The sequence below is a fragment of the Taurulus bubalis genome (assembly GCF_910589615.1).
Source record: "Taurulus bubalis genome assembly, chromosome: 13".
NCBI classification, from domain to species: domain Eukaryota; kingdom Metazoa; phylum Chordata; class Actinopteri; order Perciformes; family Cottidae; genus Taurulus; species Taurulus bubalis.
Window position 1 is genome coordinate 20,999,779 of NC_136601.1, and position 19,701 is coordinate 21,019,479.

At 44.8% G+C, this 19,701-nt stretch overlaps 3 protein-coding genes across 3 annotated transcripts in view; 2 read left to right on the forward strand and 1 right to left on the reverse strand.

Annotated features, from left to right (window-relative positions):
- nrg2b (neuregulin 2b) overlaps positions 1 to 9,756 on the forward strand; it is a gene marked incomplete at both ends in the record, with an annotated part of 46,352 nt that extends 36,596 nt beyond the window's left edge. Inside the window, 7 exon segments of the mRNA XM_079229135.1 lie at positions 2,915 to 3,017; positions 3,957 to 4,083; positions 4,086 to 4,127; positions 5,117 to 5,244; positions 6,145 to 6,360; positions 7,508 to 7,691; positions 9,274 to 9,756. Coding sequence (XP_079085261.1) covers positions 2,915 to 3,017; positions 3,957 to 4,083; positions 4,086 to 4,127; positions 5,117 to 5,244; positions 6,145 to 6,360; positions 7,508 to 7,691; positions 9,274 to 9,756 — 1,283 coding nt within the window.
- Positions 9,757 to 14,012: 4,256 nt separating this feature from the next.
- LOC306746015 (N-acetyllactosaminide beta-1,3-N-acetylglucosaminyltransferase 2-like) lies at positions 14,013 to 15,906 on the forward strand. Its single transcript, XM_079228879.1, has 2 exons — positions 14,013 to 14,041; positions 14,445 to 15,906. The coding sequence occupies exon 2, from the start codon at positions 14,449 to 14,451 to the stop codon at positions 15,841 to 15,843; it is 1,395 nt and encodes a 464-aa protein (XP_079085005.1). The 5' UTR covers positions 14,013 to 14,041; positions 14,445 to 14,448; the 3' UTR covers positions 15,844 to 15,906.
- A 1,562-nt stretch (positions 15,907 to 17,468) lies between these two features.
- Positions 17,469 to 19,433, reverse strand: eif1ad (eukaryotic translation initiation factor 1A domain containing). Its single transcript, XM_079229173.1, has 5 exons — positions 19,308 to 19,433; positions 18,797 to 18,920; positions 18,604 to 18,712; positions 17,823 to 17,931; positions 17,469 to 17,700 (listed from the first exon to the last, which is right to left on the reverse strand). The coding sequence occupies exons 2-5, from the start codon at positions 18,881 to 18,883 to the stop codon at positions 17,478 to 17,480; spliced, it is 528 nt and encodes a 175-aa protein (XP_079085299.1). The 5' UTR covers positions 18,884 to 18,920; positions 19,308 to 19,433; the 3' UTR covers positions 17,469 to 17,477.
- Positions 19,434 to 19,701: the final 268 nt, after the last annotated feature.

Below are 19,701 nucleotides of genomic sequence, written 5' to 3' on the forward strand. Positions count from 1 at the left end.
AACTGGGAAGGATTCATTAATGAAAGAAAGTACGAGAGCGTACGGGGCCCGTTACAAATCAGAGCTGTGTTTATCTGGGCGCCGTGTCGGAGCAAAAGCTGCCCTCTGTGTCCCGAAACCAGGGAATGTTTCACATCTTCGATAAATACAAGTGTCTGGCTCGTCTTCCGGGCTTTGGCAATGTGCATATATTGGCTTCAGCAGCCTGTCGAATAAAAACATGCAAGCTGCGAGTATTTTTGCAGAGCGTTGCCAAAAGCGAGCAAAAGGCCTGACCACATAGTCTGTCCTTATTATTCTGCCCCTGATTGACTCGGTGTCAGAGTGGAGCGCTCGCCTGTCCTAAATCACGCTTGCCGTTGGCTCCACTGTGCCAGCGAGAGCGCCTTCCCATTTCCTCTTGCCTCTCTGTATCAGTACCCTGTGACACACACACAATGCCAAGGCTCTCGTAGGCTTGTCAATCCCTACAGACGCCCTTTATTTAGAAGCCCCTTGCTTCCTCTTCAGTGGCGTGTCTAGAGCTTTAGAGGAAGAGTGAGGTGATGCATTAGGTAAACGGGGACGTTCTTCAAGCTGATCTCAGAAATACAATGGATCAATGAATTCAGCTTTCTGATGTATTTGACCGTATTTACAACCAGCTTTCTTCTATAAGAACCACGGCTAGATGAATAGACACACAGCTAAAGATAGGTTTCACTTTGTCAAGTAGACGCTTTCAGTTTTAGTCCAAAGAAAGAAGAATCATTGAAAGTAACAACAAGAAGGTTGATGACATTGAAAAACAATAATTGATCTTCAGGGATTTTAATTTGGCCGTTAAAGGGCCTCTATAATCCCGTTTTAGTTGATAAGGGGACAAGGTCAGGCCAGTGTGTGGTTCCTGGGGACGACTTCCTCCTGGACCTTCCTCCTGGACACGCCCCTGCTCCCCTCCTCTCCCTCTGTCTACATGTTTCCTCCTGCTCTTTCTTCTTCCTCACCACCTAGCCTTTTCTTCTTTTATTCCCTCCCTCTTCCCTCATGTTCCGTTCCCTTTGTTGCTCCCTCTGTCATGGTGTCGCTGCTCTTTCCCTTCTGACAGAGTGTTACACCACAGCAGGCCCAGAAATCTGAATTAACAAGAAGACAGAGACGTATTCACACGGCATCACCACGAACCTGCTAGAGCGTAATGAGTGTATGAAAAAAAAAAAAAAAAAAATGAAGGAGATTGTGATGCAGGTTAGGTTATCTGGAGCCAAAGCAGAGAAATTAATATGAAATATAAATTAAGCACTCAATAGGAATTAACAATAATAACGATTTACAAGTATTTGTAATACATTTTATGACAACTTCACTTCTACATCAGAAAATACAACCAATAATATTTCCTCTTTTTTTTCAAGCAAAATATATTTTGCTATGGTCACATTTTTAGTAAAGTAAAACAATGACAGAGTTAAAGGTCATGAACAGGAAACTGAAGATTTTTTTAATTGAGGTTAGGTGTAGAGTACTAAAATATTGTTGATAAAATAACATACCACCCCCTGAAAATCCCTTTTTGCTGACCTCCAGTGGTTTAGCTTCTCACCCTCCTGACCACACCCAAGTCTCCAGTTTCAGCCTCTTGGTCTGTGGACCTCCGGTTCAAACTACGGCGCTCTAGATACACACCCCTCTGCTGTCAGTTTGATGAGCACAGACAACGTGTCACACCGATCATCGTATGCACAGCCTCAGCTCATTATATGCATACAGTCTCTTCTCAAAATAAACTTCCATCAAAGTTAACCTCGGCTGAGTTTCGCTCTCTTTAAACGCTGTCAGTTGCTCTGACTGTCTCATAATAACGCAGAAGATTTAAATTGGAGTTAGTTGACGGCCATACAAACACTAATGGAGCCTTGGTGTGACGGCACAGACACCGAAGGGTGTCGTGTGACGAGTTGGGAGTGAGAACAGGTTCACCAACGGCACCTATCAGGGGTGATGAGGTCAGAGGTGAAACAGACTCGAAGAGTTCAACCAGAGAGGGCAGCAAAAAGCTGCTTCAGCCTGCTGTTAAGTTACTATGTGATTTCAAAGAAAACAAGGGTTAGAGATTATTGATGTTTGCTGTGACAAAAAATTAAATAAAACACTTAACTACTTCAGTTTTAGTAAAAAAAAAAAATCAACTTCAGAAATGCGGTATTGTTTATTGTCTTTTAGCAAAAGGGCTTTATGACCACTGCAGGGTCACCTGACAGGCTTCTGTGAAACGATAACATAACATCACCGGTTCACAGATCATTAATACATATTCAGTATATTTTAAATGAATGAACTGTCTTGCATTTTATTTAACTTTTGTGACAGTTATAGTTATGGTGAGCTTTGTGAATACCAAACTGTTATCCTCTCAGGCCATTGCGGTGTCAACACTTTGAACAAACAATGCTTTCCCTCTTTTTTCCATCTGGACGGCTTGTCTCTTGATGAAATCATCCATACAGGCATGCATTCAGATCCCCACCAGTACCATCTGTAGCACTACATCCCCATGGCCATTGTTAATTCACTTGTGTAGGGACAGCAGGAAGTCTGTGTCAGGATGCAGGTTTACAGCCCTGCTTTCATCCTAATCATATGATATGAGTAGTAGTAGCACTGTTTGACTGTAGTACAGTTAAAACTGAAAGGCATGTGACATTGTAGAGCAAGAGTAGTTTCATCAGCAGCACAGGGGACAGGATGGCAGCAGATAATAGAGAGAAAACTGTTTCTGTAGCTACCACCAATGGAGTAGCGCTCATGCTGTTTTGTGTGTGTGTGTGTGTGTGTGTGTGTGTGTGTGTGTGTCTTTGTGTTTGTATGTGTGTGTCTTGTGATTGTCTGCAATGCTTGGATGTGTGCAAACATGTGTGTGTGTTTCCGTCTACAGAGGCCGAGGAGCTCTATCAGAGGCGGGTGCTGACGATCACAGGCATCTGCGTGGCGCTGCTGGTGGTTGGCATCGTTTGTGTGGTGGCCTACTGCAAAACCAAGTATGTGCCTTTGGGAACATAAATCACTCCCTACTTATGAAAGGCTCCAAACCCTCAAAGTAACCCACTGTAGAAAAATAAAAGATGTAACAAACACTACTCTTGTTTTCTCCGGTGAGTGATACATTATCATATAGTGCATTATTAGATGTTACTGATGCATCACTGTGTCACGGTGAAGCTCAAACAGCGTATATACAGTTAGCTGGTTAAGTCAAGCGCTCCAACGGGTCACAAGGCATCAGAGGGGTGGTGAGATCATACATGGGGCAGTAAAGAAGAAGATTATTTCATAACTTCGGTCCTTGTTATTTAAAGAAACTCATCTTCGATGTTTAGAGGGGAAATCACTCTTTCATGGAACTGCTATTCATAGAAATATGACGAAAGAGCTCAAAATGTTGGTAACCACTGATGTATTATTTAATATAAGTATAAAGTATTAAGTATTGTGTTTTATAGATTTGAACGAGTAACTTCAGCTGCCAATTAGCATTACATTGAAATCTTCAAGTAAAGTACCTCAGAATTGAACTTAAATAAAGTACTTGAGTACGTTTACTGAGTTACTTTCAACCACTATTGTACAGTGAATAATTATCTATGCAATATTCTATTAGCAAAAGGCAAATTATTTGTCTGTATGCTGGTTTATTTGTAGGTGGGTTTGTCATGTTGGCAGCATGATATAAAAGAAAAAAAAGATAATTCTAAAACCACCTAATATCCAATTACCAAGTGGATCACTTATGAATGAATCCCAAATGCTCTTCATGATATATGTTCTGTATAGTCTGAGCATTTTACAGTAACTACAACTCAAAAATAAGCTTTAAGTCAGGTGTGCAATTGAGTCGTTGCTTGCTCATAGTGAACTGCAAACTGATATTCAGCACGTTTGTCATATCACTGATTGTTTATTCATCCTCACCCGTGCAGGAAGCAGAGGAAGAAGATGCACAGTCACCTCCACCAGAACCAGAATCAGTGTGTGGAGCAGCCCAACCGCATGCTGGCCAACGGACCCAAACACCCCGGGCCGGAGGAGATCCCCATGGTTGATGTGAGTTCAGTTCAAGCAGTGCAAACGCCCAGCGGAGGCCGGCTCAGGTGTTCCTGAGGTCAGGTTTAACTGACAGGCGGGAAGGAAAGTCACCTCCTGCCGACCGTGCACTTCATGCTGAGCGGAAACTCTCAACAGGTCACTCCTGACAGGGTCAAGATTATCTCAGAGGCGGAGCTGCTCTCAAGGCAGAAATAAATAAGTAACCACAGTTGGGTTTTTTTAACGCAACAATGTTAACGGATTAGATTGCATGTAGAGATGAGGAATGCATTTCTTTACATTATTATTACAACTGCTAGTTAAGATCAAAAGGTGTGCCAGAGTGGATGCAGTATCCGTGGGGCTTCAACAGTAACAATAATACAGTACAATAAAACATTTACAATTATCTATTAGCTCCTAATCAGGATGCATGGAAGTCATTTTTGTCATCTCCAGGTCGACTTTGCTTTCTTCTCAAAATGCTGCTGAAAAAAGAGACAGATTTGCCTGTGCTTTTAATTCAATATAGCTGCCTATAAATAGGAGTTTTAGAAGATATGAATTTATCCCAAAGGAGAGATAGAAGAGGAAGATGACACTAGAACTGGATGTCAGCGTCACCTGAGCAAACTGCTCGGTTCGTGTCTCCTGAGGTGGAGTCACTGCTAGACTTTATGTAGCTTTGCCACTTAGATTTAACCAAGAAGGTTCTTTAAGCTCTCGGAAACGTCTTTGCGTAAATAAAGCTCTGATCCACTGACAACTTAGGGAAATATGGTGACACAAAGCTGGCCGACGTTGACGACAGGGCAGAAACACCTACTGTTCTCCTGGAGACTAAAATGTGCACGAGTCGGCAGAATAGCAACAACGACCGAGAAGTGATGATGAGTTAAAAAAAAAAAGATCTGTGCAGGAGAATCCTTTCATAATTAGATACCACTTTATATTCATGTATACTTAACCATTGTTGCTGTGTGATATGTTCGTTCTTTGGGAAATGAAAACATTAGTATTTGTGTGTGTGTGTGTGTGTGTGTGTGTGTTGCAGTACATCTCCAAGAGCGTCCCAACGACAGAGTGTGTGATCAGCCACGGCGCTGAGGGTGTGGGTAACTACGCAGGCAGCCGAATGTCTACCCGCTCCCACCACTCCACCACGGCCTCACATGCGTCCAGGTAGAGCTGCCACACACACAGAAGATAGCAACTTCGATGTTCCTGGTTTTTCCTCTTACAGTTTTGGTTATTAAAGGGAAAATGTGTTGCCTTTTATGCAGATGTCCAATCAGCGTGTCCAATCATATAAAAGGTGCAGAATCTTCTGTTTTCATAGGTTTCATTGGTCTAAAGTAGCTCCAGTGAGAGCTGTTGGGAGGGTCACTCAGAGTAACAGGAACATTGTTTTAAAGTGTTTTGTTTGCTGACAAAAGTAATCTCAAAAGTATGCGCTTCACGGTTATTGTAATGAGATGGCTTTCTCAAAATGTGTACAGTTCAAACCAATGCTACCTGCATAGATCCAGAAGTCAGAAAGTAGCACCTTTCTTGGAGAAATTGTACTTTCTTGTTGTTGTTCTGAGTTTGTACTCATGGTTGAATGCACTTATTGTAAGTCGCTTTGGATAAAAGCGTCAGCTAAATGAAATGTAATGGAAAGTCCGAAAATGTGATTTGTGTGAACCAAACCTTTCACAACATGAACCACTTGTTGGTAGTGTAGTTAGACTTGTTTTGAAAATTATGGCAGTTTATTCTTCAAGTATCACGACAAAATCAAGTAAACCCAGAGGAGTCTTGCACTGGAAACTCACACCAGTACCGGCCCTTTTTTTACTCATTCATTCATGCCGGACAGGTAGTGAACAATCCGATCTTGTAGAGTTGGCTGTTGATTGCCCATGATGTCGGCAGTACTAAGAGCCCTGTAATGTTTTTTTTAATCAAGATAATCACTTCATGGTGCTTTGATAGACCATCCACGTGGACGTTTCTGCAGTGTCGTCTCTTTACCCAGCATTCCTCCTGCCTCCTCGGTGCTGCTGTAACCTTTTCAACTTGTAACACCCACACCTGCAGACACGAGGAGCAGACGTGGAGCATGGAGCGAACAGAGAGCATGAACTCAGACTGCCAGTCAGGTGGGCTGTCCAGCTCTGTGGGAACCAGCAAGTGCAGCAGCCCGGCATGCATGGCGAGGAGGGCGGCGCCCTGGGGCTGCACGGACATGTCCGGCCCGGGGATGCAGTACGGGGACTCCTACGACTCGCTAAGAGACTCGCCTCACAGTGACAGGTAGGAAGGTGGCAGTGTGCGTGTGCGTGTGCATGTGCGTGTGTGTGTGTGTGTGTGTGTGTGTGTGTGTGGCAATGTCGGTATTTAAAACTGTCTCTGTTCATCACTGTCCAACACTTTTACTTTATTTAGTTTTTTATCACACCAGCCACTTTGGAGACACCAAGTGGTAGTTATTTGTTATGAATTCTTCAACGTCAAGAACTACATCACCCAGATACTGTAGACTACATACACTGTAATGTGAATGTATAAACCAGTGCTGCGGTGGTAGTGAAGGTAATGGAAATATTAAACCACTCTATTTTTCACATTTACCACTTAATGGTCTCCTACATGTCCCAGAATGCGCAGTGCCTAAAAACCAGACTTGACATTCATGTACTGTATTTAGCTATGTCTGTATTACCTGTGTGTAATACACATTATTGATAATGAACAAGATTATTCTGTTACCTTTTCACAATTAATAACATCTAAAGGAGTGTGTTTTTACATGATTTTATTAAGTCTGTACAACATACAAACTGCGCTGTGCCCGTTGTACTTATTATATCATTCCATACAAATGTAAAGTTCCAATAGAATTTGATGTGACAAATATGTAATTCATTCTTTTCTGTGGTGAAACTGAGGAGCAGCAGTCATACTCTCATGTTCAGTAGTGTTGGACATATTCTTGGGATGGACTGAGTGGGTGGCTCAGCGGTTATCGCTGTCATCTCATGGCAAAAAGGTCAGTGCTTCCGAGCCGGAGCCAGCTGGCTGCAGTGCTTCTGTGAGGAACTCGTATATTTCCAACCACAGTCCAAAGTCTTGCAAGTCAGGTGAACTGGAAACACCAAAGTGCCTGCAGGTGTGAATGTTGTGTGTCTGTGTGTGTCAGCCCTGTGATTGCCTGACAACCTGTCCAGGGTGTGCCCCTTTTTTTGTCCAGTGCATGCTGGGTAGGCTCCAGCCCCTCCGGCACATGGTTTGGAAAACAGATGGATGGCACAGAATGGCTGATACACACACACACAAACACACACACACACACACACACACACACACACACACACAGACACACACACACACACACTTTTGTATCCCACTTCAAGATGCGATTCAGACTCCTCAATAACCTGCTGCTGTCTTTCCTGTCCAGGTACGTGTCGGCGCTGACCACGCCGGCGCGGCTGTCTCCGGTGGAGTTCCACTACCCCGCGCTGCCGCCCCAGGTGCCCACCTTCCACATCACCTCGCCCCACACAGGCCACGCCCTCTCCCTGCCCCCCGCCGCCGCCGCCTACCACAGGGAGGACGACCAGCCGCTGCTACGATGCCCCGATGTGCGTAGGCCACTATAGTACACACACACACGACTGTGGCTAAGTGGTGAGCAGGGTCGTCCTTCAATCAGAGGATCAGCGGTTCGATCCCCGGCTCTGCTAGCCTATGTCTATGTGTCCTTGAGCAAGACACTAACCCTAACATTGCTCCTGTAGCTGCGCCTATGGTGTATGAATGGTTGATAATCCTGATGTGGCACCTTCGTGGTAGCTCCTCTCATCAGTGAGTGAATGACGTCATGTAGGGTCAAAGTGCTTTGAGTGGTCGGAAGACTAGAAAAGCGCTACACAAGTACAGGGATGATGATGCAATGCCATCAGTTAAGGGATAGGGCTGTATTCATTTTTTTTTTTGTCAACAAAAATGGAGCCCAAAAGCTGCCATGCATCAGTCTAGCTCTCGTTGTTTTAAAAAGAAAAGAGTCACAAATATTGTATTGTTTTTAACGACAAGATTTCCCAAAACAGCTGGACTGTAGTTTTTAGTTCATATCAGTCAAACAGGATTAAATAGCCTGCCTTTGTTGGGGACTATTTTCCGCCGATGAATAATACATGCAGCGCTCTTGTGAGTGTTCAGGGCAGCAGCACGGTGTGTGTGTGTGTGTGTGTGTGTGTGTGTGTGTGTGTGTGTGTGTGTGTGTGTGTGTGTGTGTGTGTGGGGGGGATCAGCTCAACCTAACAGCGCGGCTCTCTGATGTGTTTGTTATCGTTTTTACAAACACCGGGGCTCTGCGGCACAGAGGAATAGGCCCCGTTTATGTTAGCAATCATAATGACGTATTTCTGTGAGCAAAGCGGAGCATAAGTGCTGGCAGAATATTTATCTGAACACATTAGCCAACGCTGGCTCGCCAGTTTGGTTGACTTGTTCGTTTTCATAATGGCTGGAGAAAAATACAAGTTTCTTTGAATATGTAAAGTCACTCACTCTCCAACGGAGATGTTGACTCAACGGCCTCAAACTTTGTCCTCCATGTCTTTGCATGCCTCAACTGTCCAGCAGAAAGAAGTTGCTACTCCAGCATTAGCAACAGGTGCCTGAAGAGAGTCTTACCATGTTGGTTAAGCTTTTCAGAGACAATTTAGCTTCTGCTAACCGCTACCCCAGGCTCCGGGCTGCGGTTACGGTTAGAGGGAGGCTAAATACGAGCAACATTTTCTCTTCATCCCTCTAATAGTTCAGCGTTCTCCGTTAGCGATGAGCTCAACGCTGAGGTGCAACAGCCTTCATTTTGATGATATTGTCGCTCGCTAGAGCCTCGAATCACAGTTTGTCATCTCAAAGGGATGCAATCAAATTTTGAGTTTGGAGCCGTTCTCCTTCTATTCTGGCACCCTATAACACCGCAAGATGACATTCTGTTGTGTAACTTTAGCCCACTACTCTGAGGTGACTTGCGTTAGCCTCTCAGGAAGAACATGCTTCTTATTCTGCTCTGCAGATCAGGCTTTATAGATATACTTCAAATCCCTGTGTTGGCATCCACCTGCTGGAGTTCCTTTGAGCAAACCACTGACAAACATCCAGATTTAACAGATACAGGTCCCATCAAATCCTCCTCTGTGTTTGACCTTTCAGGATGGGAGTTTATACCGGCAGCCCCGGCGTCCGCGGCGACCCTACCTGACGGAGAGCACAGGAAGCCTGCCGTCCAGCCCCTACCGTCTCCCTGACGACGAGGCCTACGAGACCACGCAGGAGTACGCCTCTTCGCGGGAACCCATCCGGAGCCGGCGCCGCCCGCGACGCAACCGCCTCAACGGACACATCTCCCAGCGGTCGACGGGCCTACGGGACTATAGCTCACAGAGCTTCAGCCAGTCAGAGGAGGAGGAGGAAGAGGAGGAGGAAGAGGACGCTCACGGGGAGAGCACGCCTTTCCTCAGTATGCAGAACATGAACATGGACCCACCCCTAACCGCCCCGGGTTACCGTGCGTCATCTGGTGCGGACACACGGACTCACCGCGGGCTGAGTCGGCCCGGGACGCGCAGCAACGGGCAGAGCCGCGGGCCGCAGTCGCACCGCTCCAAGGCCGACAACAACAACATGCCCCTTTAAGACTTACCCCCCCGACACCGCCCACCCTCCACCTCACACACTCCCCGTCCTCCTACTGTACACACAACCAGTGGACTAGAGACCTGCACCTAGGAGAAATATTTTTATTTTGTATAACAGACAGATATTCTAAACAAATGAAATATTTATTTTCATTTCAGCAAAAATTGTCTACTAGCTAACAGCAAAGACTTTTTTTATAACAGGGGGGGGAAATATTTATATGTAAAGTTTTTTGATTTACAGCATTATGAGAGATGAAAAAATAAGAGAATTACGTGCCAATTTTTTCACAAGTTAGATAAATAGAATAATATTGTGGTGCCTTTTGCTGTATGCTGAAGTCGGAGGTCCCATTGAGTTTTTGTAGCCTTTCTTATAAAGACTCCTCGTTTTTATAGAGACCAACCCTCTTCCTTCCTTTTGCTTTGTTTTCTTCTTTGATTTGGGATCTTCCTCTTTTTGAACTGTGATCTGATTATGTCATCATGCAATATTGATTCCTCCTGTGTAAAAGGTGTCTGTTTACATGAGTATGATCCACGCGACGCGCTCGATTCACAGGGACATTAGTCACTGACGCAACCGGAAGTGTAGGGTAGTTCCTCTCGGATGAATCACATCGGCCATTTATGTCCTCGTTCGCTGCCTGTCAGTCATTTGTTGTTATTCCTGTGAAAACAAGAGTTTTGGGGAGTTGTCGAGGGGAAGTAAATCCAGATTCCTGTGTAGGTGTTCAGGGTGCTGCCATGACATTGGTGGTGGTTGCAGTGTGTGTGTTTGTGTGTTTGTGTGTGTGTTTGTGTGCCTGTATGTACACCCCATAAAGCCTCATTTGGTTGGCGCCTCCGTTCACCTTGAAAAGTGTGGTCTCTTGTTTGCCTGACATGCTCCTCTCACCAATCCTCACGCTGCCAGAAGCTCCATTGCACTGTAAGAACCTCCCTCCGTGAGCAGTCGCTGGCCAGGGAGCTGCCGATCCAAACCCAACCCAACCAATCCAGTTGTAATCCAGCCTGACTCTGGCCTCCCGTGGACTGCCCAGCCCGCCCGTTTCCTATGCCAGCAGCTTAGAGCCGCACTGTGTCTCAGGACTTCCCCATCACATCACAGCCAAAAGACTCAAAGCAGTGAGCGCCCGTCATCTCAGTCACAGTTCAGTCCGCAGGCCAGATCCTCATCCCCTCACTCTCCCTCCCGTCTGTCCGTCAGGTTTGTTGCGTTCACTCGTGGCCATGATGAAGGGAGCGTGGGTAAAAACTCTTGGAATCAGAAGGGAGATTCAGTTGCTTTTTTTCTTTCTTCTTTTTTTACTTCAAAAGGTTGTGTGTGTGTGTGTGTGTGCGTGTGTGTGTGTGTGTGTGTGTGTGTGTGTGTGTGTGTGTGTGTGTGTGTGTGTGTGTGTACGTGGGCATGTGTGTCGCTGCGTGTGAGTCACGATGCCGATGATGATGATGATGATGATGATGATGATGAAAAAATGATGCGGAGACCACATCTGTTCACTATGTTGCAGGGGTGTAGCTACCCTGAGAGGAGGATACTGCTTTTCTTCTTTTACTAATACAAACCTGCTACTTTACGGGGCCCTCTCCTACTGCGGGCCCCTGGAACCGTCACCACCTTTCACCCCTGTAGCGATGGCGCTGCTCCGATGGGTCGAAAATCGCTCGCGGGTCGCTGCGTGCAGGTTCACACTGAGAGAGAGCGCGTTTTCTGAGTCCGATTCTACTTTTTCTTAAGCTCACAGCCAAACGACGGTATATGATGATACTGATTACTGCATCCTTGATTTGCATTCCTATACCTTTATTGATTGAACTTCCTTTGCTTGGTCATATTGACTGAATGATCTGTTATCTGTCTGTCTCCGTCCGCCCCCTCCACCTCACATCGCCACTCACCTTCATGTCTTTCTCACCCCCGTAACCGACCTACAGAAGCAACTAGCAGATGAATTTAGGCCCCATCTCCAGACGAGTGGCCTGAGCGGCACACTAACAGCCGGCTGATCGTGGCAGAAACTCTTCAGATATTCATCGGGTTTAGAGACCCTTTCCAGCTCACTGAGGAAAATGTGTCCTTATTAGAGTTAATTTCCAACAAGTAGAGGTTTTTTTTCTTCTTTTTTGTTTTCACACAGGAGATGCATGGATCACAGATATAGAAAGTATCTTAAAAATGGCGACGAACCCCTTCAGATTTAGGGGAATCATGCTAGAAATATATAAAAACATAATTTGGGTTCATGGCCCAAAGGTCTGGCTAGTTTTGTCTTATTATCACTGTAATCAATCTGGGATTTGCAACGTGGAAATACTGCAAGTGAGGGTAGTGTGCTTCTAGAGCTAGTTGAATTGTTAACACCCCGCCCCCTTTCTCCTCACCCTGCACTCCCCCCTTTGCCTTTTACACACACACACACACACACACACACACACACACACACACACACACAACCATTTCACACATCATGCACTCCTCACACATATAGAAGCACACACACACACACACACACACACACACACACAAAGCCCTACCATGTTTGTGTTTGTCAAGCAGTTTGCCTTTATCTTTTTTACCTCCAAACTCCCTCTCCTTCTCTCCCTCTCTCCCTCCCTCCTCCCCCTCTCCTCTCCTTTCCTTTCCTCTCCTCTCCTCTCACCCCTAACCCCTCTGCATGTCCTAGTGGTACTGGTAGTTGGGTGCATGGAAAAAGCAGCAAGCAAATCGTTTTTCCACTCGGTGAAAAAAAAAAAACGTGTCTTCATTTTAACATTCAGCAATAAATCCCCTTCTCTTCATGTCCATCATTCTTGGAATATGCTAGATGATTTTTTGCAAGTTTTATCAAAAACATACTACTTGTAAAAGAAGAAAAATCCAAAACCACCCCTTCATATGAAAAATAAAACTTTATTCCTACCATTTTGAAACAGTCCTGTCATTTTTGTTACACAACAGTTGCTTTTGATTTGCAGCTGTCTGGAATCTGTTGTTTCTTCTTTATTCATAAAAAGAAGTGGTAACAAAGTCAGGATGCCAGTGCACCAAATGTACAGTAAGAATGGAGTTGAGGAGATATGACCAGTAGGGGGCAGCATTCCCCTCGTCTATAGCTTCATGTGCCGTGAACAAGGTGATGGTGTCCGTTATCTTTATTCATAGATTATTTGCAATAGTTCATGCTACTCCAGAGTGTTTTTTAGAGAAAATATATATATTTTTTTTACAAAATGTCAAATAACAGCTTATTGATGACTTTCAATTTCATTCAAATAGGCCTTTTTTACAGAAGACATTTTGACATATGACAAACCAGGAAACCCCACGTTGGGACTGACAACAAAACCTCATTTTTTCTGTATTCCTTTCAGTTTTTTCCACATCCAGGCTCCTGGTACTGTGTTCATGCTCTGGCATGTCTTTCTGATTCACGTCAATATAACAGTCATCACCTGTGCTTTCATCCTTTTGAACTACGAACAAAGGGGCAGAGCATAGACATGGTGTGTAACAATTAGAGCAGTGATGTAAAAAAAAAAGTGTTTTTTGAAGACACTGGTTTCTTAAACCCATTGTCTGCCGAGTAGCCTGCTCATCTCACATGGACGCTGGATAAAAGCGACCGACCTCTTCTTCACTTCCCTGGAGTCAACTGTGTATTTCTATTTTACCTGCAGACTGTGGATCTGTAACGTAGCCGTAACATTTCCCTGTCAGCGTTTCAGAGTTTGAAAGAAAGCTTCACCACAGGATGAGCATTTGGTCCGTTCTGAGCAGGCATTTCTTTCAACAGGTGCTTTGGCAGCTTCCATCAATGAAACTACATTTTCAGTATTCCAAAAGCACCTCCGGCATTTCAAGCACTTGAGCCCCTCCCTCCCGGACCTGTTACACAGCCACCAGACCTGTTCTGTACAGGTTTCACTCTGATGTAGAGGCTGACTTTCTAAATCAACAGAAGAGTTTACATTATAAACATCGGTGGAGGAAGAACATGTCAGTCCTGTTTGCTGTATCTGTCTGTGTGTTCTTAGACAATATTGATCGTGACTCATATTGATCTTTGTTGATACAAACGTGGCTGTTCCACAGCTGGTCAGATGACTTGAGGATAGAAGAGACAAAGAACCTTCACTGGATTGCATCTTATTGGAGTCAATCTTTTCCCTCTGAAATGCTCTGATAAAGGGGCCATCGGATTACTAGCATGGACGACCAGCTTCGCTGATCAAATCGGACGGGTATTCAATGAACTTGGGAGTGTACACTCGAAAAAAAGGTAAGCAAAGAAAGCTGTTCATTTATTTCTGCACCCGAAGAGAAGAGGATCTCATCTTGCCAAATGACTGTAGGCCGACGTTTTGATAGTAACTTTTATTAGGATTTGTGGTCCACTTGGAAGCTGATCTGGCCCAGTTGTAACTGGATTGTAGATGAAGTCTCTGGAGAAATTGCAATGTTTTAAATGTCCATTCCAACTGGGCAAAAGTCATCTGCTGATGAAAATACAATACAATCAAAAACTCCAGAACAGCTACTAAGTGGACCTTTTGGTGCAGTTGTTTAGTCAACTTTCTCTCGTAACTCATGACATAATTATTGTATTTTGATGCTCAAAAACATCTAATTTTTACACAGATTTAAGATGTGTCCAAACTAACATACATATGGTTCATCTGCAGCTGAATGGCACACGTCACCTGTCGCTGGCGCGCCGTGTTGATCTGTGTGTGCTCGCCATGCATCGCCGTGGTCCTGCTGCTCGCCACTTTGGTGTTGTGTATGACCGTGACTAGCAGAGCGGGGAGCCAGCGCTCGGAACCCGTTCACTTTGTGGCCCCGGGAACTTTTAGTGACGAGAGCTTCGCCCCACTCCCTAAAACTTTCTGGGAGCTCGGTCAGCACGGGGGCGCCATCTGGAACCGTCTCCAGCTGACCATCGACCACCATTTCAACCCCATCCTGCGACCCGACAACATCCAGAGGGGATCTGAAAATGATTCCTCTTTTGAGGCCCTGCGGAAGCAAGGTTTCTCTGAAGTTATCAACTTGGACAGCATGCGGAAAAGCTTTGATCAGCTATCACATCAGACACAAGAGTTCCTGAGCCACATGCATAGGAGAGACTACCCGGCCCTCATCCAGCCTGATGGAGTCTGTGGAGCCGGGGCAAAGGATGAGAGGGAGGCCCCTCTCATCCTCCTGGCCATCAAGTCAACAGAGCTGCATTTTAGGCACCGGCAGGCCATACGACGGACCTGGGGCCGGGCGGGACGGGTAGCAGGGCAGTGGAGGAACAGTAAAGGAGGAGCGGATGGTGGAGGGTACGTCCGCAGGGTGTTCCTGCTCGGGAACGGAAGAAATGAAAGTGTGGGTGGAAGTTTATCCGAGTTACTGCGGATGGAGAGCGACCGCTACGGAGACATTCTGCAGTGGGACTTCAGGGACACGTTTTTCAATCTCACCGTGAAAGATGTGCTCTTCTGGAGCTGGTTCTCCCGCTCGTGCAACCGGACTCTCTTCGTCTTCAAGGGGGACGACGACGTCTTCGTCAACACGCCGAGGATGATGACGTACCTCCGGGACCAGCTAAAGAAGCCACAGGCTCACGAGACCATCGGAGACTTCATGATTGGGGACGTCATAGCTGGAGGATTACCCAACCGAGTCAACCAGTCCAAGTACTTTATCCCAGACGGCTTCTACAAGGGCATCTATCCCACGTATGCAGGCGGAGGAGGCGTGGTGTACTCAGGCCTGCTGACCAGACGCCTACTCCACGTGTCTAAGAGGGTTCACCTGTTCCCAATCGACGACGTTTACGTGGGGATGTGTATGGTTCGGCTCAACGCTCAACCCGTCCACCACCCTGCCTTCCTCACGTTTGACTTTCCTGACGGGGAAGAGGAGGAGCTGTGTGCATACCACACAATCCTATTGGTCCACAAGCGAAGACCCATCCAGGTGGTTCAACTGTGGGCCGACATGAAAATTACCCGGGCCCAGTGTTGGGACGTGCCCCTGAGAGGCGCACTAGAGGGAACACAAACCCAATCTGTAATCCATCCAAAGATTCACTAATGCACAATTTTGCCACTGCAGTCTTTAGTGAGCTGCTCATGAAAAACAGACACTTTATTAACATGATGCTTTTATTTAACTGAGGAATCCATGTCCGGGGGTTATATTTAATTATAGTAAACAATGTGAAAACCTTGGGGAGATTGAACAGTAATTTTTAAACCAGTATTTTTACATATTTTTTTACATTAGCTTACCTTTTTTGTACTTTTTATGTGAGAATATTTTACCTGAAAGATCAATGATTGCCATTCCTTGTATTACATAAAAAATAACCTTTAATGACTTAGAACTGTAAATCATCACTGTGACCATGTCTCATTACATTTTAACCGTTATATCACCGCTTTTGCAGATTTCATATGAATCTACCACTGCATTACCACAAAATGATAACATAGCTATGACATGAAGTTGGCTACAATGTATTATATTAGACGGAAAGGAATGGAGATGGAGGGAGAATAATATGGAATTACTACATTTTGCAACAGAAAAGTCCGCATTGAAGAACCCTGACATAATTGCCTTCTGGGAAAAGATAAACCACACCCGTGACGATGATAAGTATCCGCCTCGGGGACAAAATGTGTCAAGAAGTCCCTGTAGAACGGGTTCTACCACAAGTACAAACATACTACTCACTCAATGGCTCGAAGCCAAATATGATGTACTTTGGTGAATCTACATGTAGAAAAGATGTTTACTTTTGTAGCCTTCTGTGCAACAGTTTGTGGAAGAAATGGTTCTTTAAATGTGAAATAAAAAGCAAACCATTCTTAAGATGTGGAATTATTGAAGAGGACGATGTTGAGTCCGTGGGATGAACAAAAACAGTTCAAGAATGTAGCAGGAATATATTTCCAAAACTTTTATCATTACACAAAACAAAAATCAGAAGGGAATGTCAGAAAGAGACGAGGCACTAATCAGTCACAATGACCAGCGATCAGTGCGCCGCGATGCAGTTGAAACCAGAGCATTTTATTCTTAAAACCACCGAGGCATCAGCTGCATTCATTTGAAAGTCAAATGCTCTGTAAGAACGGGAACAGTCCAGCTTGTTAAAGGAATGTTCTCCAGAGGACCAGAAATACTGGAACGGTGTTTAAATTCTCACCACGTTCCAGACTCCTCAATCTAAACTAAGAACTCAAATGAAACATGACTAAAGTGTGGTCTGTCAACGGGGACCAGCTTGAGTCATGCAATGTTTGTGATTTTCAATTGTTTTCCTATGGAGGAATGGATTAAACAGTTTCCATTAAGATCCTGCAAATGTACAGCATGACCTAAGTATACTGTACTCTGTAGTGTACCAGCAATATAGCGATCACAGCACTGAAGTTCAGACATAAACATGCTCGAGTTTAGGACGCATGTTCAGTAAGAAACTATAGAAGAACTTCAAACTGACATTCAAGTGAACAAGCAAGACTTATTCTGTTCCATTAAGTTCAAGTCCATTCAATGAGCCCGACATGTACGTCTACATTAGGCAGTCCAGACGGAGCGGTTTCATGAGGACCGTCACGTCATATTGTCGGTCAGTGACGGCAGCAGCACAGCAGAGCACACCGGCTCCCGATTCTCACAACTCTCCCTCTCGATTGTCCGCCTCCTCAGTGCTGCCACTACGAACCGTTTTCTGTCCTTTTCTCTTTGTCTTTGTCGCCATCTCCCTCCTCACTGTCCTCCTCCTCGCTCTCACTGTAGTCGTAGTTACAGCGGTTGGTGTTCACAAAGAGGTCACTCTCATCTTCAGAGTCACTGAGGTCCTCGTCTTTCTCCTCCGTCTCCGCTTTCTTTTCCTGCTCTTTGTTCGTATTGTCCAGCTCCTCCGTAAAGCCCTCTGGCCTGGAGGAAAAATACATTCAGTTACACTTGACCAAATGATGCTAGTTGTGTCGTTCGTGTGTGTGTTCGTGTGTGTGTGTGTGTGTGTGTGTGTGTGTGTGTGTGTGTGTGTGCCCACTCACCAGAGCTGCTGTTTTTGCAGATACTGAATGTTATCTTTGTAGAGAATGAAGCTGATCTCTGCCTTCACCTTCTCTCCTTCATCAATGGGATCCACGATCACATAGTCACCTAGACATGTAGGAAACGTGAACCAGAAAACAAAAAGGTAGATTTGTCTTTCCAACCAGTAAAGTCACGAATACATCCTCACACCAGTGACTGATATGGACTCTTTCTATTAATATATCAGTATCTATGCTCTTGAAAAAACACCAAATACCAAGCGGTCAAAACAAATGTTTAAAGCTGTCAACCCTTGTGGTAGCATATGCAAACACTGCTCATTTTGGACAATATATATATATATATGTATATATATATATATATAGCGGGAGATAAGATAAATATGCAATTAAAGGAATAAGATGGATGATATATTCAGCATGTATTTAGGACCTATATGAAATTCGAGGCAATATTTGAGTGTCCCCAAAACTAAAAGAAAAGTGTGCGAAACTACACAGTCTGATATTCACAAAGTGTATAATTCATAAAAAATGTTGCATTGGCATTTCCCTGAGAAGTGGTAACACATATCCTATTGTGTGTGTAATATATATACATATACACACACACACACACACACACACACACACACACACACATATATATACACCCACACCCTGTGGCAGTTGGTTCTTTTGAGTGCGTGCTTGATTCATACTGACTGATCTCTGTGATAACCTATAATAATAATATATAATAATAATAATAATAATAATAATAATAATATCCACTGACCTCTCTTGATCCAGAGGTTCTTGCGGAACTTGGGCGGCATGCTCACCAGGAAGGTTTCGCCCCCAGCGGTGACCGCTTCATGGAGGTTGTTGCCACGGCTACCAGTGACCTACAAATGCACAGGTGGAGGATGGAGATGAGAGTCGGGACCACAGTGAGATACGTGAAACACAATGAAGTCCACACAGCCCACCTTCACGATCTGCTGGTTCTTGTTGGGCGTGACGAAGTCCCCGAGGATCTCCTGGACCACGTGTTTGCGTTTGGTCGCCTGTGACATCGTGATGGTTATGGTGTGAGCTTCCGGTCCCGTCCAGCTGAGAGGAGGAGAGTTCATAGTTAACAGTGATATTGCTCTCTGCTATGTCAGCTGTGGTCAGACAGCGGTGCATCAAGGAGACAACGAACTGAAACGGGATATGAAACCAGAAGATACAACACAACTGTCAAGTTACATATAGAAAAATAGCTAAGCTCACAATAATTAGTGACCAGTTAGCATTAGCTTGGCAACTTTTATTAATATTTGGCTACAGCAATGACTTCAACGAATGACACCTCACGTTGCCTTAACTTGTTATGCCAAATCGTTGTCTGCTTTTCCCTGCACCACTTACTAGTGCTCCAGCTGACTTAGCTAGCATGAGAGCTAGCCATCTCAAAGCGCAGCTCCAGCTCAACATGGCCGCGGGTCACGTCATTACCTTGAAAGAAAGAAAAGAGGAGCGAGAGTCGTGTCTCCTAAAGGCAGAGAGTGTCTCTGGGCAACGTGACAGCAGCTAAAAATCACTTTGAAGAAAGACACGTTGAAGTAGTTTGTCAGTAAAGACAACCCACATGTGTTCCTGTTTTCTGACGAGACCGATGGTTCCACTTCCGGTGTCGAGTGGCTCACCCTTTTCAAAATAAAGGTGGCTTTCTAATGTTCTTTTATCTGTAGGCTAAATGGACGTTCAACAAGAGCTTAGAATGACACTTAACATAACTGTTCCTTCAGCATCAATTGCTATTAATTGTTTGACAATAATAGTATCGAACAAGATCAGATTTTTGTTCCAACTCTCACCCCATCCTACTGCTCCACACCTCTCCACCCAG